The sequence below is a fragment of the Aythya ferina genome, assembly GCF_964211825.1.
Source record: "Aythya ferina genome assembly, contig: HAP1_SCAFFOLD_29, whole genome shotgun sequence".
NCBI lineage: Eukaryota > Metazoa > Chordata > Aves > Anseriformes > Anatidae > Aythya > Aythya ferina.
This window is the reverse complement of record NW_028181463.1, coordinates 2,723,345-2,742,110: the sequence shown is the minus strand read 5'-3', so window position 1 is coordinate 2,742,110 and position 18,766 is coordinate 2,723,345. Positions and strand designations below refer to the sequence as shown.

At 49.3% G+C, this 18,766-nt stretch overlaps 2 protein-coding genes across 2 annotated transcripts in view; one reads left to right on the top strand and one right to left on the bottom strand.

Moving 5' to 3' along the window:
* LOC311428150 (olfactory receptor 14C36-like) overlaps window positions 1-18,766 on the top strand; it is a gene marked incomplete at both ends in the record, with an annotated part of 45,355 nt that overhangs the window by 10,371 nt on the left and 16,218 nt on the right. The gene's annotated exons all lie outside the window — the stretch shown is intronic.
* On the bottom strand, window positions 11,157-12,092 carry LOC311427982 (olfactory receptor 14C36-like; the record flags this gene model as incomplete). The annotated part of the gene is made up of 1 exon (XM_084539554.1): window positions 11,157-12,092. The coding sequence occupies one exon, from the start codon at window positions 12,090-12,092 to the stop codon at window positions 11,157-11,159; it is 936 nt and encodes a 311-aa protein (XP_084395680.1).

Below are 18,766 nucleotides of genomic sequence, written 5' to 3'. Positions count from 1 at the left end.
TTGGCTTAGTATAAGCACTGCTCTGCAACAATTAAAGCATCGGGGTGTTATCAGCACTCTTCTCATTCTAAGCCAAAACACAGCATTCCACCAGCTACTAGGAAGAAAATTAATTCTGTGCTAACTGAAACCAGGACAAGCTGTCAGACCAGCACACTCTGCTCTTCCTCCCAATGAAGGTCTCCAAAGAAGTCACCCTGGATGAATAGCAATAGGAGAATGATGTTCAAAACTGAAATGCAGCAAAATTCAGCCTTTGAAACAAGAAAATTTTTTTATTGGTTGCTCTTTGAAATCTTCCTTAATTACATCTTGCAGCTCTGCAATTAGCTGCAAAAGGAATGAAGGCTTGAAGAAAACTATCAAAGAGATGTTAGGTGTTTCTGCATTTTAATGAGTTCCATGGTGCATTTTGGTGCTGAGTCTGTGAAGTTCAGGTACTGAGAGGACAATGCTGCAACTGCTAGAGAAAGTAAAGTCAGAAGGAAAACTTGAAGTGACTTGGAGTATTAATGGGCCCCACTGAGGGCTGTTACTAACAAAGCCTCCCCAGGGCCTTGTTAGGGAAGATAATTGGAGTCCATGATTGCAGACAGGCAAAGCACTGTGCTGAGAAATGTCTTGGCTGGTTTTGGTGATGCAGAAGAGCCAAGGTCTGGCCCCAGCCTCTGGAAGGGGAGATTCTGCACTGCCACATCTGGCTTAAGGGTCTTGCTGGGGTCTGTGGGATGTGGTGGGCAGTGTGATGCCATGAGAACACTGGTATGACACCTCTGAGGTGCTGCACAGGGTTGCAAGGAATCAATGAGGCCCCACTGCAACGAGTATAACATCTGTCCTCATAAGCTCTAGCCAAGGTGACAAAACCTTCAGGGCTGTTGGGACCTTCCATTCTTGCCAGCACGCTCTGCCTTCTCCTCTGTAGCTTTTCCTACGTTGTCCCACAATTTGTCCTATTTCCTTGAAGTCTGCAGACAAACATCTCTGTTCACCAATTTGCTCTCATCCCTTGCTTTCTCCCATGTCTCGTCAACCCTCACCAGCTGTTCCTTGAAACACAAAGCCATGGTCTGATCAGAGGGTGACCTGTGGCACTACAGCACGACCCTTTGAGGGATATTTCTTCGTCCTCATGGCCATTGCCAACATTCCTGGGCACACATTGTGGCAAGTTTTTCTCTCCTGCTCTTTCCTACTACCACAGAAAGCTCCATCAGGGTGGAAACCACTCCTGAAGTAGGCATCCCAACCCAGCAGGCTCCTTGCGGCCTCTCAGCCAACCAGACACAAGTCACCTCAGCAGCAGCTTCCAAGCCAGGGGCCTGCTGCTGGCCTTGCAGCTTCTTCTGGAGACACAGCCAAGCCTTGTGCCTGCTGCTGCCCACTCATGGACTCAAGCAGAAGGGACAGGACAACCCATGTTGGGGCCTTCTTTCTGCCTGGGTCCTCCTGGGTGTGTAGGCAGAGGGGATCCCCCAGTCAGCATGCCAAGCAGCTGCCTTCTGCTGGCCTAGCAGGGATATTGTCAGATTTCAGCCCAAAAGTGCAAGTCCCAGGGAGAAGTCAAGGCTGACCTGCCACCTCCAGACACAAGTGACCTCACAGTCCCTTTGCGTGACACGTTTCTGGTGCTGCCCTATCAAGTGCAGAGACAGAAGTGACCTCACATTCACTGCCACAGTCACATTGCTCCTGCTGGGCCATGAGATCCTGAGGTAAAGCTAAGTTTTCTCTAGCCCCCTCGGTACCTATTTTTCACTTACTATGTTAGAGATTAAGCAAAGTTTTAGTAGGAGTGTTTGTTGTTCTGCTTGTGCTGTCAGGTCTCCGGTTGAGGTATGGACAAGCTCTGTGTTTTACGGGTGTTTTACATCTGCCAGGGAGTCTAGGGTTGAATAGAGCATTTTAATGTTAGTTTTAAGGGAAGGGATTATGGTTATCAAGAGAGAAAATTGATTCCTTTTAGAGTGTTGTAGTAGCATTTAGGTTTAGGGATTAAAATTACTGGTTCAAATAATTAAGGGCCATATGTGGCTTTTTTAATTCATTGTTACTGCAGTATTGGCATTGCAGGAATGTTTTTACCTCTATGAAATCATTAATTTCTGCTGGCCATGCTCCTCTTACCACCCCATAATCTCATATACCTCTTGTCCAGGCTGCTTCTGACCTCCCCATATCTTCTTGAGATCAGCTTTCTGATGACATTTACCATCTCAGTGTATCTGTCTCACCTCTGTTGGCTCCTTCATTCCTGAGAAGGAAGTGGCATTGTAGTCAGGAGGGAAAAGGACACAAAGATCTTTAGGAGCATCCTTCGCAATGTGCCCATCAGCTCTGCACCTACACAAAGTCATGCTTCCGACCTACATGTTTTTTTTTCCCAAATGGCTTCTGTCGATCCAGGGTTACTTTTCCCAAGCCCTCATGCATGTTTCTGTTTTGGATGTGGAGGGATGGGAAAAGGAAAGCAATGCATGAATGGAACTGAGCTTGGCAAGGGATGCAAAGAATAACAGGAAGAGATTCCATAGATACATTGCTCAGATATGAGAGGCCAAGGAGAGTGTACCCCCTTCTGATGGATGAGAAGGGTGAACTGGTAATGACAGACATGGAGAAGGCTGAGGTACTCAACGGTGTCTTTGCCTCAGTCTTCCCTCCCAGTCAGGCTTCCCAAGTCTTTCATTTCTCTGAAGCCAGAGATGGAGGCTGAGGGGCCAAGTCCCACCTGCTGCAAGTGAAGAGCAGGTTTGAGTCCACCTGAAGGACTAAAGACGTGCAAGTCTATGGGGCCTGATGTCATGCAACCCAGGGTCCTGAGGGAACTGCCTGATGTAGTTGTCCAGCCTCTCTCCATCATGTTTGAAGAGTTCTGGCAGTCAGGTGAACTCCCTGCTGGCTGGAAAAAGGAAAACATCACTCCCATTTTTAAAAAGGGTAGAAATAAGAACTCCTTCACAGCCATTGCCTCCTGCAGGCCCAGGAGATCCTGTGGCACACCTGATCCCATTCCAGCCTTCCCAGCCAGCTCCTCCTTGTGGCCTCTGATCTGATCACATACCTGTCACCTCACATGCCTCTTCCAATGCCATGGGACTGCTGCAGGACCTCACAGTCCCTGCCCTGCCCCAATGGGACAAGAAGATGAAGATAGGGATAGGAGTGGGTTTGAAGCTGAGATGTGCTGTGTGCATGGTGGAGGGCTTTGAGGGTTAGATGATCAGGTTAATGTTTAGGAATTAGAGGTCACCCTCCAGGGTTAAGGGAATGGCAAGGACATTGAGGGTTGGATTGGTGTTCTGCTGAAGGTGCCTGCTCAAGGTTTAGGATAATGACAAGTTTTGAGGCTTTTAACTTAGATTTGATTTGAAGGCTAGATTTAAGAATGGCATTTTAATCCTTAGTTACGCTTAATCAGCTTTCTGTTTAGCCTTCTTGTAGAAGATGCCTTTTACCTCTGCCTTTTCCAAATCCTGAGCAACGTCTCTCCTATATCTGGCTTTTCCAAGGTCTTTGAGAGAGGTCTTATGATGACATCTGCATCTCCACCAGTACCTCTCTCGCCCTTCCCACACCACCTCTAAGCAACCTGAGGACGGACAGGGAGGATGATGATGATTTGGGAAAGGGCTTGGTTAAAATCTCCGAGGAGGAAGACCAAAAGTTCTTCTCAATAAAAGAGAAATTTTGTTCATGCCTAAGAGTATGTCCTGTTCCTGTGTGGACTAATGTTATGATTGCTGTACAGTCACAATAAATAAATAAATAAATAAATAAATAAATAAATAAATAAATGAATAAGATGCCGTACCAAATGCTTGAAGGAAATAAGATACTGATTTATTATTTATTTATTTATTTTTGACTTGCTGATTGTATTAGTAGCTTATGTTATGCACTGTTCTGCACTTCACATGGAGATATCATGGTGTCATAGGAAACAGTGACACCCATGAGGACAGAAGAGCAAGTGGATAAGGGCTTGAGTCTACCAACACAGGATGCACGCACATAAAAACTTTATGGAAGGGAAGAGGTAGCTTGGATCCAAAATGTAGATTATGAAATCAAAGACCATGAATATCACCTTGGCACTGCAGGAGAGCTCCAGCAATGGGGCAAAACCACGCAAGAGGTGTCTACGACACTGGGGCCACAGAGCTGGAGCTGGGAGGAGGAGAAAGAATTCCTGTACATGAGAGAAATTCCCCTGGTTCAGGTACAGCTGCCTTCTGGAGTCAGACCTTCCACTTCTCGAGCCTTGCAGAGAAGAGGGGTGGCATACAGCCCAGGGCTGACCGTAGGACATGGCCCCCAGCAGGAAGCACTGCAGTCATGCAGAAGGTGCAGCTGAGAGTGCTGCCACCTCTGAGCAAAGGGGGTGCTGTCCCCAGCCAGGAAGCTGGCCTGCATCTGGGGCAGGCTGCTGGAGCTGTGCAAGGAGGACAACTCTCCCTCAGGAAGAAGGCCACAAGCATCAGTAGGTGCTTGGACGCAGGCACCAGCACAGTGATGAGGGTGTTCCACATCCCAGTCACCGTGCTGGTCATGAGAAAGAGGAAGACGAGAGTTGTCTATGGGTAGAGGATCTTCAATGTGGATTACTGGGAAAACTCAACAAATGGTGTCTTAGAGTCCCATTCCCTTCATGGAAACCCTTTTAGAGCATTCTGGTCCCCCCTCTTTTGTTAGAACACGTTCAGAGGAGTGAAATGATCCCTGGTAGTCATGGCTGAGGTATCCTGCCATGCAGTGTGGGGGGAATACGGGTTAAGGAAGGGTATTGTTTTACTCATGTTTGACAATCAAACTTTAATAGAATAAATTACGCTTCTAAAATCAGTCTCTCCCAAATTCAGCAAGGAGTAGTTGGTGATGCGTTCAGTGTGCTTCAATCAGCACACCCCAGCAGAGACCCTGCTGCCTTGGGGAGCTGTCAGCCCTGAGGCCTTGGGGACACCTCGAGGGAACCCAAGGGCACAGAGCAAACGATGCCATGGTCGGGTGCTGTGCTGCTGAGCTGGGCCGGGCTTGTGGGACAGAGAGAGAGCTCGTGGCAAGAGGGCCCTGGTACAGAGAGACAGCTGTGCCCAGGAGCAGCTCCTCTGCACAGCGCAGCAGGGCTGGGGGCTCTGACCGCAGCTGGTGCACAGAGAGGAGAGAAGGAGAGAGGGCTTGGAGGCACTGAGGAGCGCAACAACAGAGGGCAGTGTGTGGCAGGACACATCTGCAGGCTCTTGACACCGTGAGGCTGTGGCAGCAGGGCACTGCAGGTGGGGTTGCCAGAGGGGTCTTCTACAGCTGGCACATCCGATGGCTGATAGCATCTGTCAGGGTGGGTCTCTCTGTTTCTCCAGAAACGAGTAGAAAATGCTTTAGAGAATGGCATTTATGATTGGATTTTCCAAGAGGAAGGCCAAGACTGGAACTACCTGAAAGGCAAGACTTGTTCTGTAGCCTGTGCTTGCAGATACCTGTAGTAGAGTGGACGCCAGAATCATGAAAATAGGTGGTCAGTTTGTACTACAGACTCAGACTGCTAGAGCATTGCAGTGAGGGATCAATATTTCATCAATGAACTTCATAAAGTCCCTTCCCACACTTCAGCCCAGAAACTCCATCAACATCATTCTTGTGGTCCTCTCAGGTTTTATCCTAGCTGATCTTTCAGAGCTGCAAATCCTCCAGTGCCCAGTGCCCTGTCTTTGGGAGGTCTCAGACAGTTTGAGATGACTACAGATTGCCTGCAATGAACATGAACTGACTCCTCTGCAGGCAGAGCTGCAGCACAGGAGGGTGTCACGTTAAGGGGTGTAGCTGATTAACCGTTACGGGCCCGGTCAGATTCAGGATACTGAACCAGTCGGACATTCACCAAAAACACATTAACCGCCTGGGGGTCCAGTCAGACATTCACCAAAAACGCATTAACGGCCTGGGGGTCCGTTCAGACATTCACCAAAAACGCATTAACCATCTGGGGGTCCGTTCGGACATTCACCAAAAATGCATTAACCGCCTGGGGGTCTGGTTAGATTCAGAACACTGAACTATCACGGATAACCACCCTCACCCTCGTTGCACTCAATGAGAGTTATCACAATGCAATCAAGTATGGTTTATTACAGCAACAGATAATCAGGTTCTTTTGGATTGCCGGCGATAGTGACTGTCTGCAAAAGCAAGTAAGTATGCATAAAATACACAGGTGTTATAGGTGTTATAGGTGTTATAGATGTTACAGGTGTTACAGATGTTATAGATGTTACAGGTGTTTACAGATGTTACAGGTGCGCAGCCTAGAAATAAACGCGTTAAAAGGATCAAAGACTCTATAGAGGTTTATAAGCAAGTATTCAGATCTCACCCAAAGGCGTCCCAATGGGGGGGGAAGAGAGGCTCAGCCCGTCGACTGATCCCAAGAGTCAGGAGGTCCTAAGGATGTTGTCCTCGGGATGGTATCTCCCCTGACGGTGGTATCTTCCCTAACATCCCCTTTCTCTTGGGCCAATTTATATTATTTTCTATCTTTTAGGTGGAGCTTGAGTGGCTCTAGTCAAGCATATCTTAGTTATGATTGGTGTAAAGTTTTCCCGTCTCCGTTTAAAGTAATAGGCTCCGAGGAATTCAGAGCGCATGCTCAGTGAGGGGTGGTCGCACCTTGGAGGCGGGTAGCTTTTGGGATGGAGGTGTGTTTTGGTATTATAATGATATTATAATGAGCAAAAAGTACACTAGGGTACAGCATTTGTCAAAACATGACAGGTCTTTGGCTTAGGGTGGCAAAAAGTGCAGCTTTGTGCACAAGAACAATCGAGGTCCCATCTGATTACAGAGCCTAGCCGTGGTGTCTCCACTCCACTCTATGCTCCGTGCTGTTCCTTAGAGCTAGCACACCAAGTTTCCCCAGCGCGATAGCATCTAAGGCTGGGAGCCTAGGGAACGCTCTGATAAAGCAGTTATGCCCTACCCTGAAAGCCTCTTCAATGCTGTACCTTTTCCTTAAAAATGTGAATGTTAGTTTTATTTTCCTAGTTACTTCAGGCATTTACACCACATCTCATGCCTTGCTTTCACCCATGTCTCGTCAGCCCTCACCAGCTGTTCCTGGAAACAGAAAGCCAGGGTCTGATCAGAGGGTGACTTCTGGCACCACAGCACGACCCTTAGAGGGACATTTCCTCACAGAATCACAGAATCACAGAATTTCTAGGTTGGAAGAGACCTCAAGATCATCGAGTCCAACCTCTGACCTAATGGCAACAGTCCCCACTAAACCATATCCCTAAGCTCTACATCTAAACGTCTTTTAAAGACTTCCAGGGATGGTGACTCCACCACTTCCCTGGGCAGCCTATTCCAATGCCTCACAACCCTTTCGATAAAGAAGATCTTCCTAATATCCAAACTAAAACTCCCCTGGCGCAACTTAAGCCCATTCCCCCTTGTCCTGTCACCAGGCACGTGGGAGGAGAGACCAACCCCCACCTTGCTACAGCCTCCTTTAAGGTAGCTGTAGAGAGCGATAAGGTCGACCCTGAGCCTCCTTTTCTCAAGGCTGAACAAGCCCAGCTCCCTCAGCCGCTCCTCATAGGACTTGTTCTCCAGGCCCCTCACCAGCTTCGTCGCCCTTCTCGGGAGCCACTCAAGCACCTCGATGTCCTTCTTGTAGCGAGGGGCCCAAAACTAAAAACAGTACTCGAGGTGCGGCCATTCTTACTCCTTGTGACCAGTGCCAGGCTCCCTGGAACACTTTGTGGCAGCTTTATTCTCTCCTGCTCTTTCCTACTACCAAAGAATGCTCCATCAGGGTGGAAACCACTCCTGAAATAGGTATCCCAATCCAGCAGGCTCCTTGCGACCTGTCAACCAACCAGACACAACTCACCTCAGCAGCAGCTTCCAAGCCAGGGGCCTGCTGCTGGCCTTGAAGCTTCTTGGCTACACACAGCAAAGCCTTGTGCCTGCTGCTGCCCACTCATGGACTCAAGCAGAAGGGACAGGACAACCCATGTTGGGGGCCTTCCTTCTGCCTGGGTCCTCCTGGGTGTGTAGGCAGAGGGGATCCCCCAGTCAGCATGCCAAGCAGGTGCCTTGTGCTGGCCTAGCAGGGCCACTGCCAGATGTCAGCCCAAAAGTGCAGCTCCCAGGGAGAAGTCAAGGCTGACCTGCCATGTCCAGACACAAGTGACCTCACAGTCCCTTTCTGTGACACGTTCCTGCTGCTGCCCTATCAAGTGCAGAGACAGAAGTGACCTCAAAGTCCCTGCCACAGTCACATTCCTGCTGCTGGGGCAGGAGATCCTGAGGCAGTGCTGAGCTCATCACAGCATTCCCACCCTTCTCCTCCTTGTGGCCCACAAGCTGATCAGATCAGGGTGAGCGAGAGTGTAAAGATAAAGGAAAGCGGCTATAGGCTGTGTTTTGGCTTGAAGGGATACTTTGAGCTCAGGCATAAGAACAGTGGATTCCTGTCAGGGTGTGGAGTAGCATTTAGGCTTGGGGATTACTGTCACTGGTTAGAATAGGGGAAGGGCTTTACATGACTGTTTTAAGCCAGCGTTACAGCAGAATCTACATTGCCTGAACGTTCTAACCTCACAGAAATCATTCATTTCTGCTGACCTCTTCCCTCCCCGAAATCTCACATCTCTCCTGGCCAGGCTTCTCCTGACTTCCCCATATCAGTCATCTTCCTAGGGGCAGCTTTCTGATGGCTTTCATGATCTCAGAGTACCTGTCTCATATGTTTTGGCTACTCCTTTCTTGAGACTGACGTGGCACCTAAGTCAGGATGGTGAAGAACACAAAGGCTGTAGGTGAACCGTGCACAATGTGCCCAGCAGCTTTTGTACCACCCCAAAATTTTGTTTCCTGCCTCCAACTTTTAGATATGGAATGGCTTCTGTGCACCCAGGCTATCTTTTTCCAAACCCTCATGCATGGTTCAGTTTGCCCCAAGCGTCTTGGAGGCAGTGGCCCCCTCTGTGTCGAAAACTGAAAGCAGTCCTAAAGGATGACTTCAGGCAAAAGCTGACACCTCTGTCATGACAACCCCTACCCAAGACCTCTTCCACTATGGGGCCTACCAGGTACTTAGAAGGAGCTGATCTCAGAAACTACATGCACAGCAAGTGCCTTCTGCTGCCCTACCATGGACACTGGCAGATGTGAGCCTAAAGGCACAGATCCCAGCCAGGAGTCAAGGGTGACCTGTCAGCTACTTCAGAAAGAGCTCAACTCACAGGCCATTTAACAGCCATTCACTTCCTGCTGAATTTAGTGTTTCTGATGCAGCACTGAGCTTATAATACCACACCTACCAAACACCCCCTTTTTAGGCCAGGACCTGCCCAGGTAGAAATGATCTGGTTGTGATCCTGCAAGCCCATGGCACACCTGCTGGGCTCCCAGCCTCTCTGACACTCAGGAGCCAGTTCCGTGCCAGTCCTGTGAGGTGCTAGGGCAGGAGGGACCTTGCAGGCAATGTTCCAGTCCCATGCCTTTTGGTGGTCTCTCAGCTCCTGGTGCACAGTGGAGATCACACTCAAGTACAGAAGCCTGAAGCTGGCCTAGAAGACACTCGCCCTCCCCAACCCCAGCCCCAGCCCAAACCCCAGCTGGCGGTGCTGCTCTGCAGAGCGAGGGGGCTGTGGTGCCTGGGGCATGGGGACACTCTGTAGAGCCATGCTGGGCAGGCTGGGAGGCAGACCTAGCTCATGGGGTCACTGCCATTGCCCCAGGGCTGCAAGGAATCACTCCCCAGGCTCCTTTGCTGAGGTTTTTGTGTGTTCTCGGGCTGCAGAGCTCTCCTCTGCCTGCTCACACCAGACTGAGCACTTGAGCTCTGGTCAGTCCACCTTGGAGGAGATCCCCCCTTAGGAGGGAAGTGCTGCAGTGGAGGCCAGCTGTGCCACTGCCATGCCCACTGCCTGTCCCTGCCTGCAGTCCCAGCACAGCCCCACAGCACCACTGGCACCAAGGAGCAGCCGGGACTGACCCTACCAGCAGGGCTCAGCAGGAGAGGGCAGCAGTGGCAAGAGAGCAGCTCTGCATGCCCCAAGCGCTGTTGCTCCCTGGCCGTGCTGCTGGGATGGGACTCTTTTCCTCTGCACCCCTGCACACGGTCACTGATCCTGCAGTGCCAGGCCTGGTCTCAGAGAAAGGATGTCAGACAAAACAGGCAGTTAAATCTTAACTTCCTTAAAGTTATATTCACAGAGAGCATGGCTTCATAATCATAGAGTCTATGAGCTATATTCAACAGGTACATCCATATCATTTTAATGGGTGTTCATTAGCTGAATTAATGTAATAAGAATATGCACAAACACAACCACAAAACAAAACAAAACAGTTATACTGGCTATTCTGCCAATTATTTACATTACAAGACATGTGCAGAAGCAGATCAAAAATTTCTTGCTTCCAAGACACATCTAGTCATCAATTTCCACAAGGCATGCTTGACCTCTTGGATCATTATGGTACAGATGAAGACGTGCTCTGCTGGAGGCAACACTGGGTACAGAACTGCCACCACCAGGTCCAGGGATGGGGAGGAGATGGAAGGGGCTTCAGGCAGGCAACCATGACAGGCCTGAGAAAGACGGACACCATGGCCAGGTGAGGGAGGCATGTGGAAAAGGCTTTGTGCCGGCCCTGCTATAGAGACAACAGGACTGTCACCTAGATACACAAGGTCTAATCCAAATACACTGTTCCTACCTGTGGCAGCTGGGCTCCTGGCCCTGAGCCCCTCCTGGATGCTGGGGCTGCTCCCCCAGGTCAAGAGGAGATGGGAAGAGAGGGATACTGAGACCAATGAATTTCCACTGGTATCTCTATTGTCTTTATCTACCAAGGAAGCCTGGTTCTGTATGTACATTAGATGATGTGGTCAAACCTAACACAAGAAGTAACATTCAGAATGCTAAGAATGAGATTATTAAAAACAAAATGAAATATTGTTAAAATACTCACAGAGAAAAATAATTTAAAAAATGTTGTGTCATTTTCCCGAATACCCTTTGATTTCTCTTGGAATTCTTATTAATGACAATGTTATGATAACACTTGTAATGATAGAAATGATATGATATAATGTGAATCAAAATATTTGCATATTATTAAGAATACATCTTCTAAAAGCATCATGGATGCTTAAGAAACGTGTATGGATACAGTTTCCTCACTGCATCCTTGAGCTCCTGGTTCCTCATGCTATAGATGAGGGGGTTCACTGCTGGAGGCACCACCGAGTACAGAAGTGCGACGACCAGGTCCAGGGATGGAGAGGAAATGGAGGGGGGCTTCAGGTAGGAAAATATGCCAGTGCTAAGAAACAGGGAGACCACAGCCAAGTGAGGGAGGCATGTGGAAAAGGCTTTGTGTTGTCCCTGCTCAGAAGGCATCCTCAGCACTGCCCTGAAGATCTGCACATAGGAGAAAACAATGAAAATGAAACAACCAAATGCTAAAAAGATACTAAACAGAACTGCCCAAACTTCTCTGAGATAGGATTCTGAGCAGGAGAGCTTGAGGATGTGGGGGATTTCACAGAAGAACTGGTCCACAGCATTGCTGTGGCAGAGGGGAAGGGAAAACGTAGTGGCCGTGAGCAGGACAGCATTGAGAAAGCCACTGCCCCAGGCAGCTGCTGCCATCTGGGCACAAGCTCTGCTGCCCACGAGGCTCCCGTAGTGCAAGGGCTTGCAGATGGCAATGTAGCGGTCGTAGGCCATGATAGTAAGGTTATAATACTCTGCTGATATGCAGAAGAGAAAGAAAAATAGCTGTACAGCACATCCTTGATAGGAGATGGCCCTGGTGTCCCAGAGGGCAATGGCCATGGCTTTGGGCAGAGTGGTGGAGATGCAGCCCACGTCGAGGAGGGCGAGGTTGAGGAGGAAGAAGTACATGGGGGTGTGGAGGTGGTGTTGGCAGGCTACGGCGCTGAGGATGAGGCCGTTGCCCAGGAGGGCAGCCAGGTAGATGCCCAGGAAGAGCGCGAAGTGCAGGAGCTGCAGCTCGCGTGTGTCTGCGAATGCCAGCAGGAGGAACTCACTGACAGAGCTGCTGTTGGGCATTTCCTGCTTCTGGGCATGGGGTCCTGCCCAAGGAAAAGAAAAACACTGAGTGTTTATCAGAGTTATCTTAACAGAGTTATCTTACAAAATAAAAGATAATATATATCCATTTTTCTTTTAGGCCTTCATTTCTCATTTCAGAAGAAAAATCATTCCATTTTTCATTTAATCCCTCCCAAACGATTCTCCATTTCTATTCAGTTTTTTGGCAGGTCCCTTTTATGAGTTCTGGCTGGTGCTGCTAGAGGGTGTCACTGAGAGCACGGGACTTGCTGTGGGCAATGTGGGAGTCAGTCCTGCACCAAGCTAGTGGTAAAGATCATATAGTGATTTTTATTTTCTCCTTTGTTCTAGCAGCCCCACTGTACTCAAAGTAAATCCTTGTGTGTCATCAACGTGGTGATGGCTTCAGTGCAGTGTCCTTGAGAGAGCACATCAAGTCTGTGTGTTAGTCCTAGTGTCAACTGCCCTGTGCTGGTGTCTCTTTGACCTACTGGACAATTGCAAGTAGTAGTAGTCAGAGGCAAGTTTCCTGCAGTGTCCCATTGAGGGCCAGCACTGACACAGCCTCCCTTGGAGCTCGTTAGAGCAGAACCCTGGAGGCAGTGAGGACAAGGAGACAAAGGCAGCGTGAAGGTGACACTGATGTGGAGGAAATCTGGATGTGTGTCACCAAGCCCAAGGCCCAGCGCTTGCCCCATACCCTGGGAAGAGAGATCCTTTCCTTCCCACATTGCTCAGGGCTCTTTGTGGTGCAGTAGGAGATGGGGATGTGCATGGCCAAGTGCAGGAGAATGGTACGACCCTGCCTGTTTCATGGGTGGGGGTGAGGAGGCAATGAGGCCCTGGTGCTTTAACAAGATGTCTCCTCATTGGCTTTAGTGGCTTAGATAGCAGCCATTACCATGGATACAAAGATTTTGGTTCTGTTGGGACTTTCAGCCTTTCCAGTGTCCTTGCTCTTCTCTGAACCAGGCTGTCATAGGAAATCCCAGTCCTGTACGTTTTTACCCATTCCTGTAGACCATTTTGTTTGTGGTGTCTCACTGAATCTGAGCTTAGTCTGTTAACTCCGATTCTCTTGGTGGCCATAGTCTGTGTAAGGCAGCTCTGTAGGAAGCTGGCCTGGTTCCTGGTGAGCAGGCACCACTGCTCGTACGGCATCCCTCATGGAGGGTGTTCACAAATCTATGGAGCTGGATGGGATATAGCCGAGGGTACTGAGGGATCTGGCAGAAGTGCTCACCAAGCTGCCTTCCATCATTTATCAGCAGTCCTGGCTATCAGGGGTGTTCCCAGTCAGCTGGTGACTAGCAACTGTGATGGTCACCTACAAAATGGCTGGAAGGAGGATTGTGGAACTACAAGCCTGTCAGTCTGAACTCAGTCCTGGGGAAGCTCTTGGAGCAGATTATCTTGAATTCCATCACACAACGCTTCCAGAACAACCAGGTGATCAGGCCCAGTCAGCATGGGTTTGTCAAAGGCAGGTCCCGCTTGGCAAATCAGATCTCAAGGTGTGACAAGGTGATGCTCACAGTGGGTGAGGGAAAGGCTGTGGATGTGGTCTACCTAGACCGCAGTAAAGATTTTCCATCTTTTCCCACAACATTCTCCAGAGAAACTGGCTGCTCAAGGCTTGGACAGGTGTACGCTCTGTGGGGTTAAAAACTGGCCCAAAGTCATGGTAAATGCAAATAAATGCAGATGGAGGCCTGTCCTTAGTGTCCCGCAGGGCCCCATACCGCGGCCAGGTCTCTTCAATATCTCCATCAATGATGTGGATGAGGGGATCGAGTGCACCCTCAGTAAGTTTGCAGATGACACCAAGTTTGGAGTGAATGTTGATCTGGTAGAAGGGCTTGTGAGGCCACAACTCGAGTACTGTGCTCAGCTCTGGGGCCCCAATAAGGATGTGTATCTATTAGAAGGAGTCCAGAGGAGGGCCATGAGGATGATCAATGGGCTGCAGCACTTTTCCTAGGAACATGCTGAGGAAGATGGGTTTGTTCAGCCTGGACAAGAGAAGGCTCTGGGGAGACCTTAAAGAGCCCTTCCAGTACCAATAGGGGGCCTACAGCTGGAGAGGGACTCTTCATCAGTGTCATGATAGGAGTAGCGGTAATGGTTTTAAACTGAAAGAGGGTAGATTTAGATTAGCTATTAGAAAGAAGTTCTTGACTTAGAGGGTGGTAAGGCAGCGGAACAGGCTGCCCAGGGAAGCTGTGGATGCCCTATCCCTGGAAGTATTCAAGGCTAGGTTGGATGGGACTTTGAGCAACCTGGTCTAGTGGACGCCGACTCGATGGTGAGGCAGAGTGAGAAGCAGAGAAGGCCTTGATGCTGTGCAAACACTGCACAAGAACAGCGACTACAGCCGTGGGTGACCAACGGTGCTCTGGTCACACATTAAAAACACAGCACTGCAGTGTTGCAGGAAGCACGGCCGAAAGCACGACAGACACCAGTAGAGTCAGATCATGCTCCATTTTATTGCCCGAATAGCCTAACTTTTATAGAGAACTTAACAGGGGTGGACAGTGTTTCACACAAGATTATTGGTCAAAGCACTCAGAAAAACAACTAGAAGAAAACAACCCCACCTGCAAGAAAACAATCCCCTTGTGATTAGTAGTCACGTAGACCTTATCCTTGATACCCGCTGCTAGTAACAATATTTTCCGGCATTCCTCAGTTGGGCGATGTGGGAACACTGTCATAGATGCTTCTCACAGTTATCCTGGTATCTTGGTTTGCTCAGCTGCAGCAGGCCGTGGGATCTATGCTGTTTCCAGATTCCCTCAACACTGCAGGGGTTGCTCTGCAGAGGAACTCTGTCCCAGCCAGAATCAGTGTCCCCACAATGGACAAGAAGCTCTGGAAGGAGGCAGGAAGGTGCTAATAAGCACCAGGACAATTGAGGAAGCCCAAAGGCCCTTCCGAAGGGTCACTGAGTGCCACCTGAGAGGCAGTGCTGGGCAGTGGGGAGGGCCAAGAGAAAGACTTGGGTGAAGGCTGTGAGAAACAGAGACACTCAGGGCTTTAGCAGCTGTCTGTGGATGGAGTAGGAGGACGAGGTCACTCCTGGGACTGGGGCAGGGCTGAAGTTCCTGCATGAAGCTGGGATGATGGAGAAGTGTCCACCTTGCATGTGTGCCTCAGCCTGGGAGCAGGGGCCTGCCCACGGTGCAGGATGGCTGGGCTGTGCTCAGCCATGCCCCAGGAGATGACCTTGCTCTCTTCCTCCCCACCACTCCCCACACGGGGCAGGCCCTCAGGAAACACCCCTGAGCCTGGAGATGCACCAACCTGCTGCGCTGAGGTGCCACTACTGTAGGGGAAGAGGGGAGGGTTGGAGAGGCACATGGGGCCTGCGGGCAAGAGTGGTGTGGCCTGGGGAACGTAGTGCCTGGGAAAAGTTACCCTGGAGCCATAGGAGCCGTTCTGGAAAGAAAACTTGTAGGCAGGAACCATACTTTTGTGGCACTGCAGAGCTGCTGGGCACATTGTGCAGGGTGCTCTGATGGACTTTTGTGTCCTTTTCCATCGTGTCTTAAGTGGTGCTTTTCTCAGAAATAGAACAGCCAACAGAGGTGTGATGGATACTCTGAGATCATGAAATCCATCAGAAAGCTGATCCCAATGAGATGTCTGATATGGGGAGGTCAGGAGAAGGCTGGACAGGAGAGATGTGAGATTTGGGGGAGGGAATAAGGGCTTGGCCAGCAGAAATTAAGGATTTTGTAGAGGTAAATTGGTTCAGGTTATGCTGATGCTGCTGTAACCGTGACCTAAAACAGTCATATGCGGCCCTTCCCCACTTTCAATCAGTAACCTTAAGTCACAAATCTAAATGCTGCTCCACACCCTGACAGGAATCCACTACTCTTAATCCTGATCTCAAAGTATCTCTTCAAGCCAAAAGTCAGACCATAGCCCCTTTCCCTTACCTTTACTCTCTTGCTACCCTGATCTGATCAGCTTATAGGCCAAAAGAAGGAGAAGGGTGGGAATGCTCCGATGAGCTCAGCTCTGCCTCAGGATCTCCTGTACCAGCAGCAGGAATGTGACTGTGGCAGGGACTGTGAGGTCACTTCTGTCTCTGCAGCTGATAGGGCAGCAGCAGGAACGTGTCAGGAAAGGGATTGTGAGGTCACTTGTGTCTGGAGGTTGCAGGTCAGCCTTGACTCCTTTCTGGGATCTGCAATTTTGGGCTGACATCTGGCAGTGGCCCTGCTAGGCCAGCACAAGGCACCTGCTTGGCATGCTGACTGGGGGATCCCCTCTGCCTCCAGAGCCAGGAGGACCCAGGCAGAAAGAAGGCCCCCAGATGGGTTGTCCTATCCCTTCTGCTTGAGTCCATGAGTGGGCAGCAGCAGGCACAAGGCTTGGCTGTGTCTAGCCAAGAAGCTGCAAGGCCAGCAGCAGGCCCCTGGCTTGGAAGGTGCTGCTGAGGTGACTTGTGTCTGGTTGGATGAGAGGCCGCAAGGAGGCTGCTGGGTTGGGATGCCTACTTCAGGAGTGGTTTCCACCCTGACGGAGCTTTCTGTGGTAGCAGGAAGGAGCAGTAGAGAAAAAACTGCCACAAAGTGTTTCATGGAAGGCTGGTACTGGTTATAAGGAGGGCGAAATGTCCCTCAAAGGGTCATGCTGTGGTGCCAGAGGTCACCCTCTGATCAGACCCTGGCTTTGTGTTTCAAGGAACAGCTGGTGAGGTGTGATGAGAAATCAGTGAAAGCAAGGGATGAGAGCAAGATGATGAACAGAGATGGGTGTCTGCAGACTTCAAGAACATAGGGCAATGTGTGGGACAGCATTGGAAAGCCTGCAGAGAAGGCAGAGGGTGCTGGTAAAAGGGGAGGGCCCCAACAGCCCTGAAGTTTTTGTCTCCTCGGCTAGAGCTTAGGAGGAGATATGTTATTTTCATTGTGATGGGAACTCGTGGATTCCTTTCAACCCTGTGCAGCAGCGCAGAGGTGTAGTACCACTGTTCTTCTCATGGCATCACACTGCCCACCACATCCCACAGACCCCAGCAAGAGCCTTGAGCCAGATGTAGGGGTGCAGGATGTCCCCTCCCAGTGGCTGGGGTCAGGCCTTGGCCCTTCTGCATCACTAAAACCAACCAAGACTTTTCTCAGCACAGTGCTATGCCTGTCTGTAACCATGGCCTCCAGTTATCTGCCCTAACAAGGCCTTGGGGAGGCCTTCTTAGTAACAGCCCTCAGTGGGGCCCATTAATACTCCAAGTCACTTCAGCTTTTCCTTCTGACTTCACTTTCTCTAGCAGTTGCATTATTCTCCTCTCAGTACCTGAGCTTCATAGACTCAGCACCACAATAAACTCCTAACATCTCTTCCATAGTATTCTTCAAGCCTTCATGCCATGTGTAGCTAATTACAGAGCTTGCATGGCGTACTTAAGGAAGAAAATTTCAAAAAGCAGATAATAAAAAATATTTTCAGTTTTTAAAGGCTGAATTTTGCTGCATTTCAGTTTTGAGCATCATTCTCCTCTTGCTATTGATCCAGGGTGATTTCTTTGGAGACCTTCTTCAGGAGGAAATGCAGAGTCTGGAGATCAGACACCTCCACTACCAACAGTAGTCTTTGTCCCTGTAACTACAGCCCAGACCAGCACGTGAAACCCTTTCTAAGATAATTCAGAGAAAAAATGATAAATAACAAAATAAAATTAAAATTAAAGGAAATTAAAGAAAAGAAAATGAAAGGAAAGGAAAGGAAAGGAAAGGAAAGGAAAGGAAAGGAAAGGAAAGGAAAGGAAAGAAAAGAAAAGAAAAGAAAAGAAAAGAAAAGAAAAGAAAAGAAAAGAAAAGAAAAGAAAAGAAAAGAAAAGAAAAGAAAAGAAAAGAAAAGAAAAGAAAAGAAAAGAAAAGAAAAGAAAAGAAAGTTGAAATGACCGTTGGAACCTGAGAAATTCTAAACGAATTGTATTAGACTACTGGACATCCATGGTCTCTATTGGGTCTTCTGTGGAAAACTCAGGGAGAAAAGTAAAAAAAAAAATTCTTCAAGTGGCTGTACCTGTACCCATGAGCTCGGCCTCTTTGGGGAAATTTTTCAATTCCAGCCACGGAAACCTAAACTGAGTGATGTGAAAAGACCTGGCCAGTCAATAGAGTAGGGCAAAGTCCTAATTCCAGTGCTATAGATGCAGAAGGCAAAAAGAATTGCATTGTGCCTGACACTACTCTGGGACGTGTCACCCAGGTCAGGCAACTTTACCTTAGTGCTGATAAGGCCATCACTAAGCCATGCTACCAAGCTCTGCATCTACACCTTGGCTCTCCATTCAATGACCCAGCTCATGGATGGCAATCAGGGAGTCTCGGTTAGCGCGACGCTGCCTCAGGTGCTCCACCATGGTAGCCATTGGCACCTGCTGTTCTTCAGCCCTCAGCAAACCCCCAACAGAAGTATTTTGTGGAAGGCCAAGCAAGGTAGACAACTGTTTCATGTCCTTTGTCTCCAAGGCAGGTATGCCAAAGCCCCACTGGTGGTGCCCTCTTGGAACTTTGAAGTACCCTCTCCTGAGACAGTCTATGCCAAGGATGCACATAGCCTCCGAGCCAGTCCCAATGGGGTGCTTTTGCCATTCCTTCCCAGTTAGACTCACTTCAGCCTCCAGTACAGTTAACTGTTGGGATCCCCCT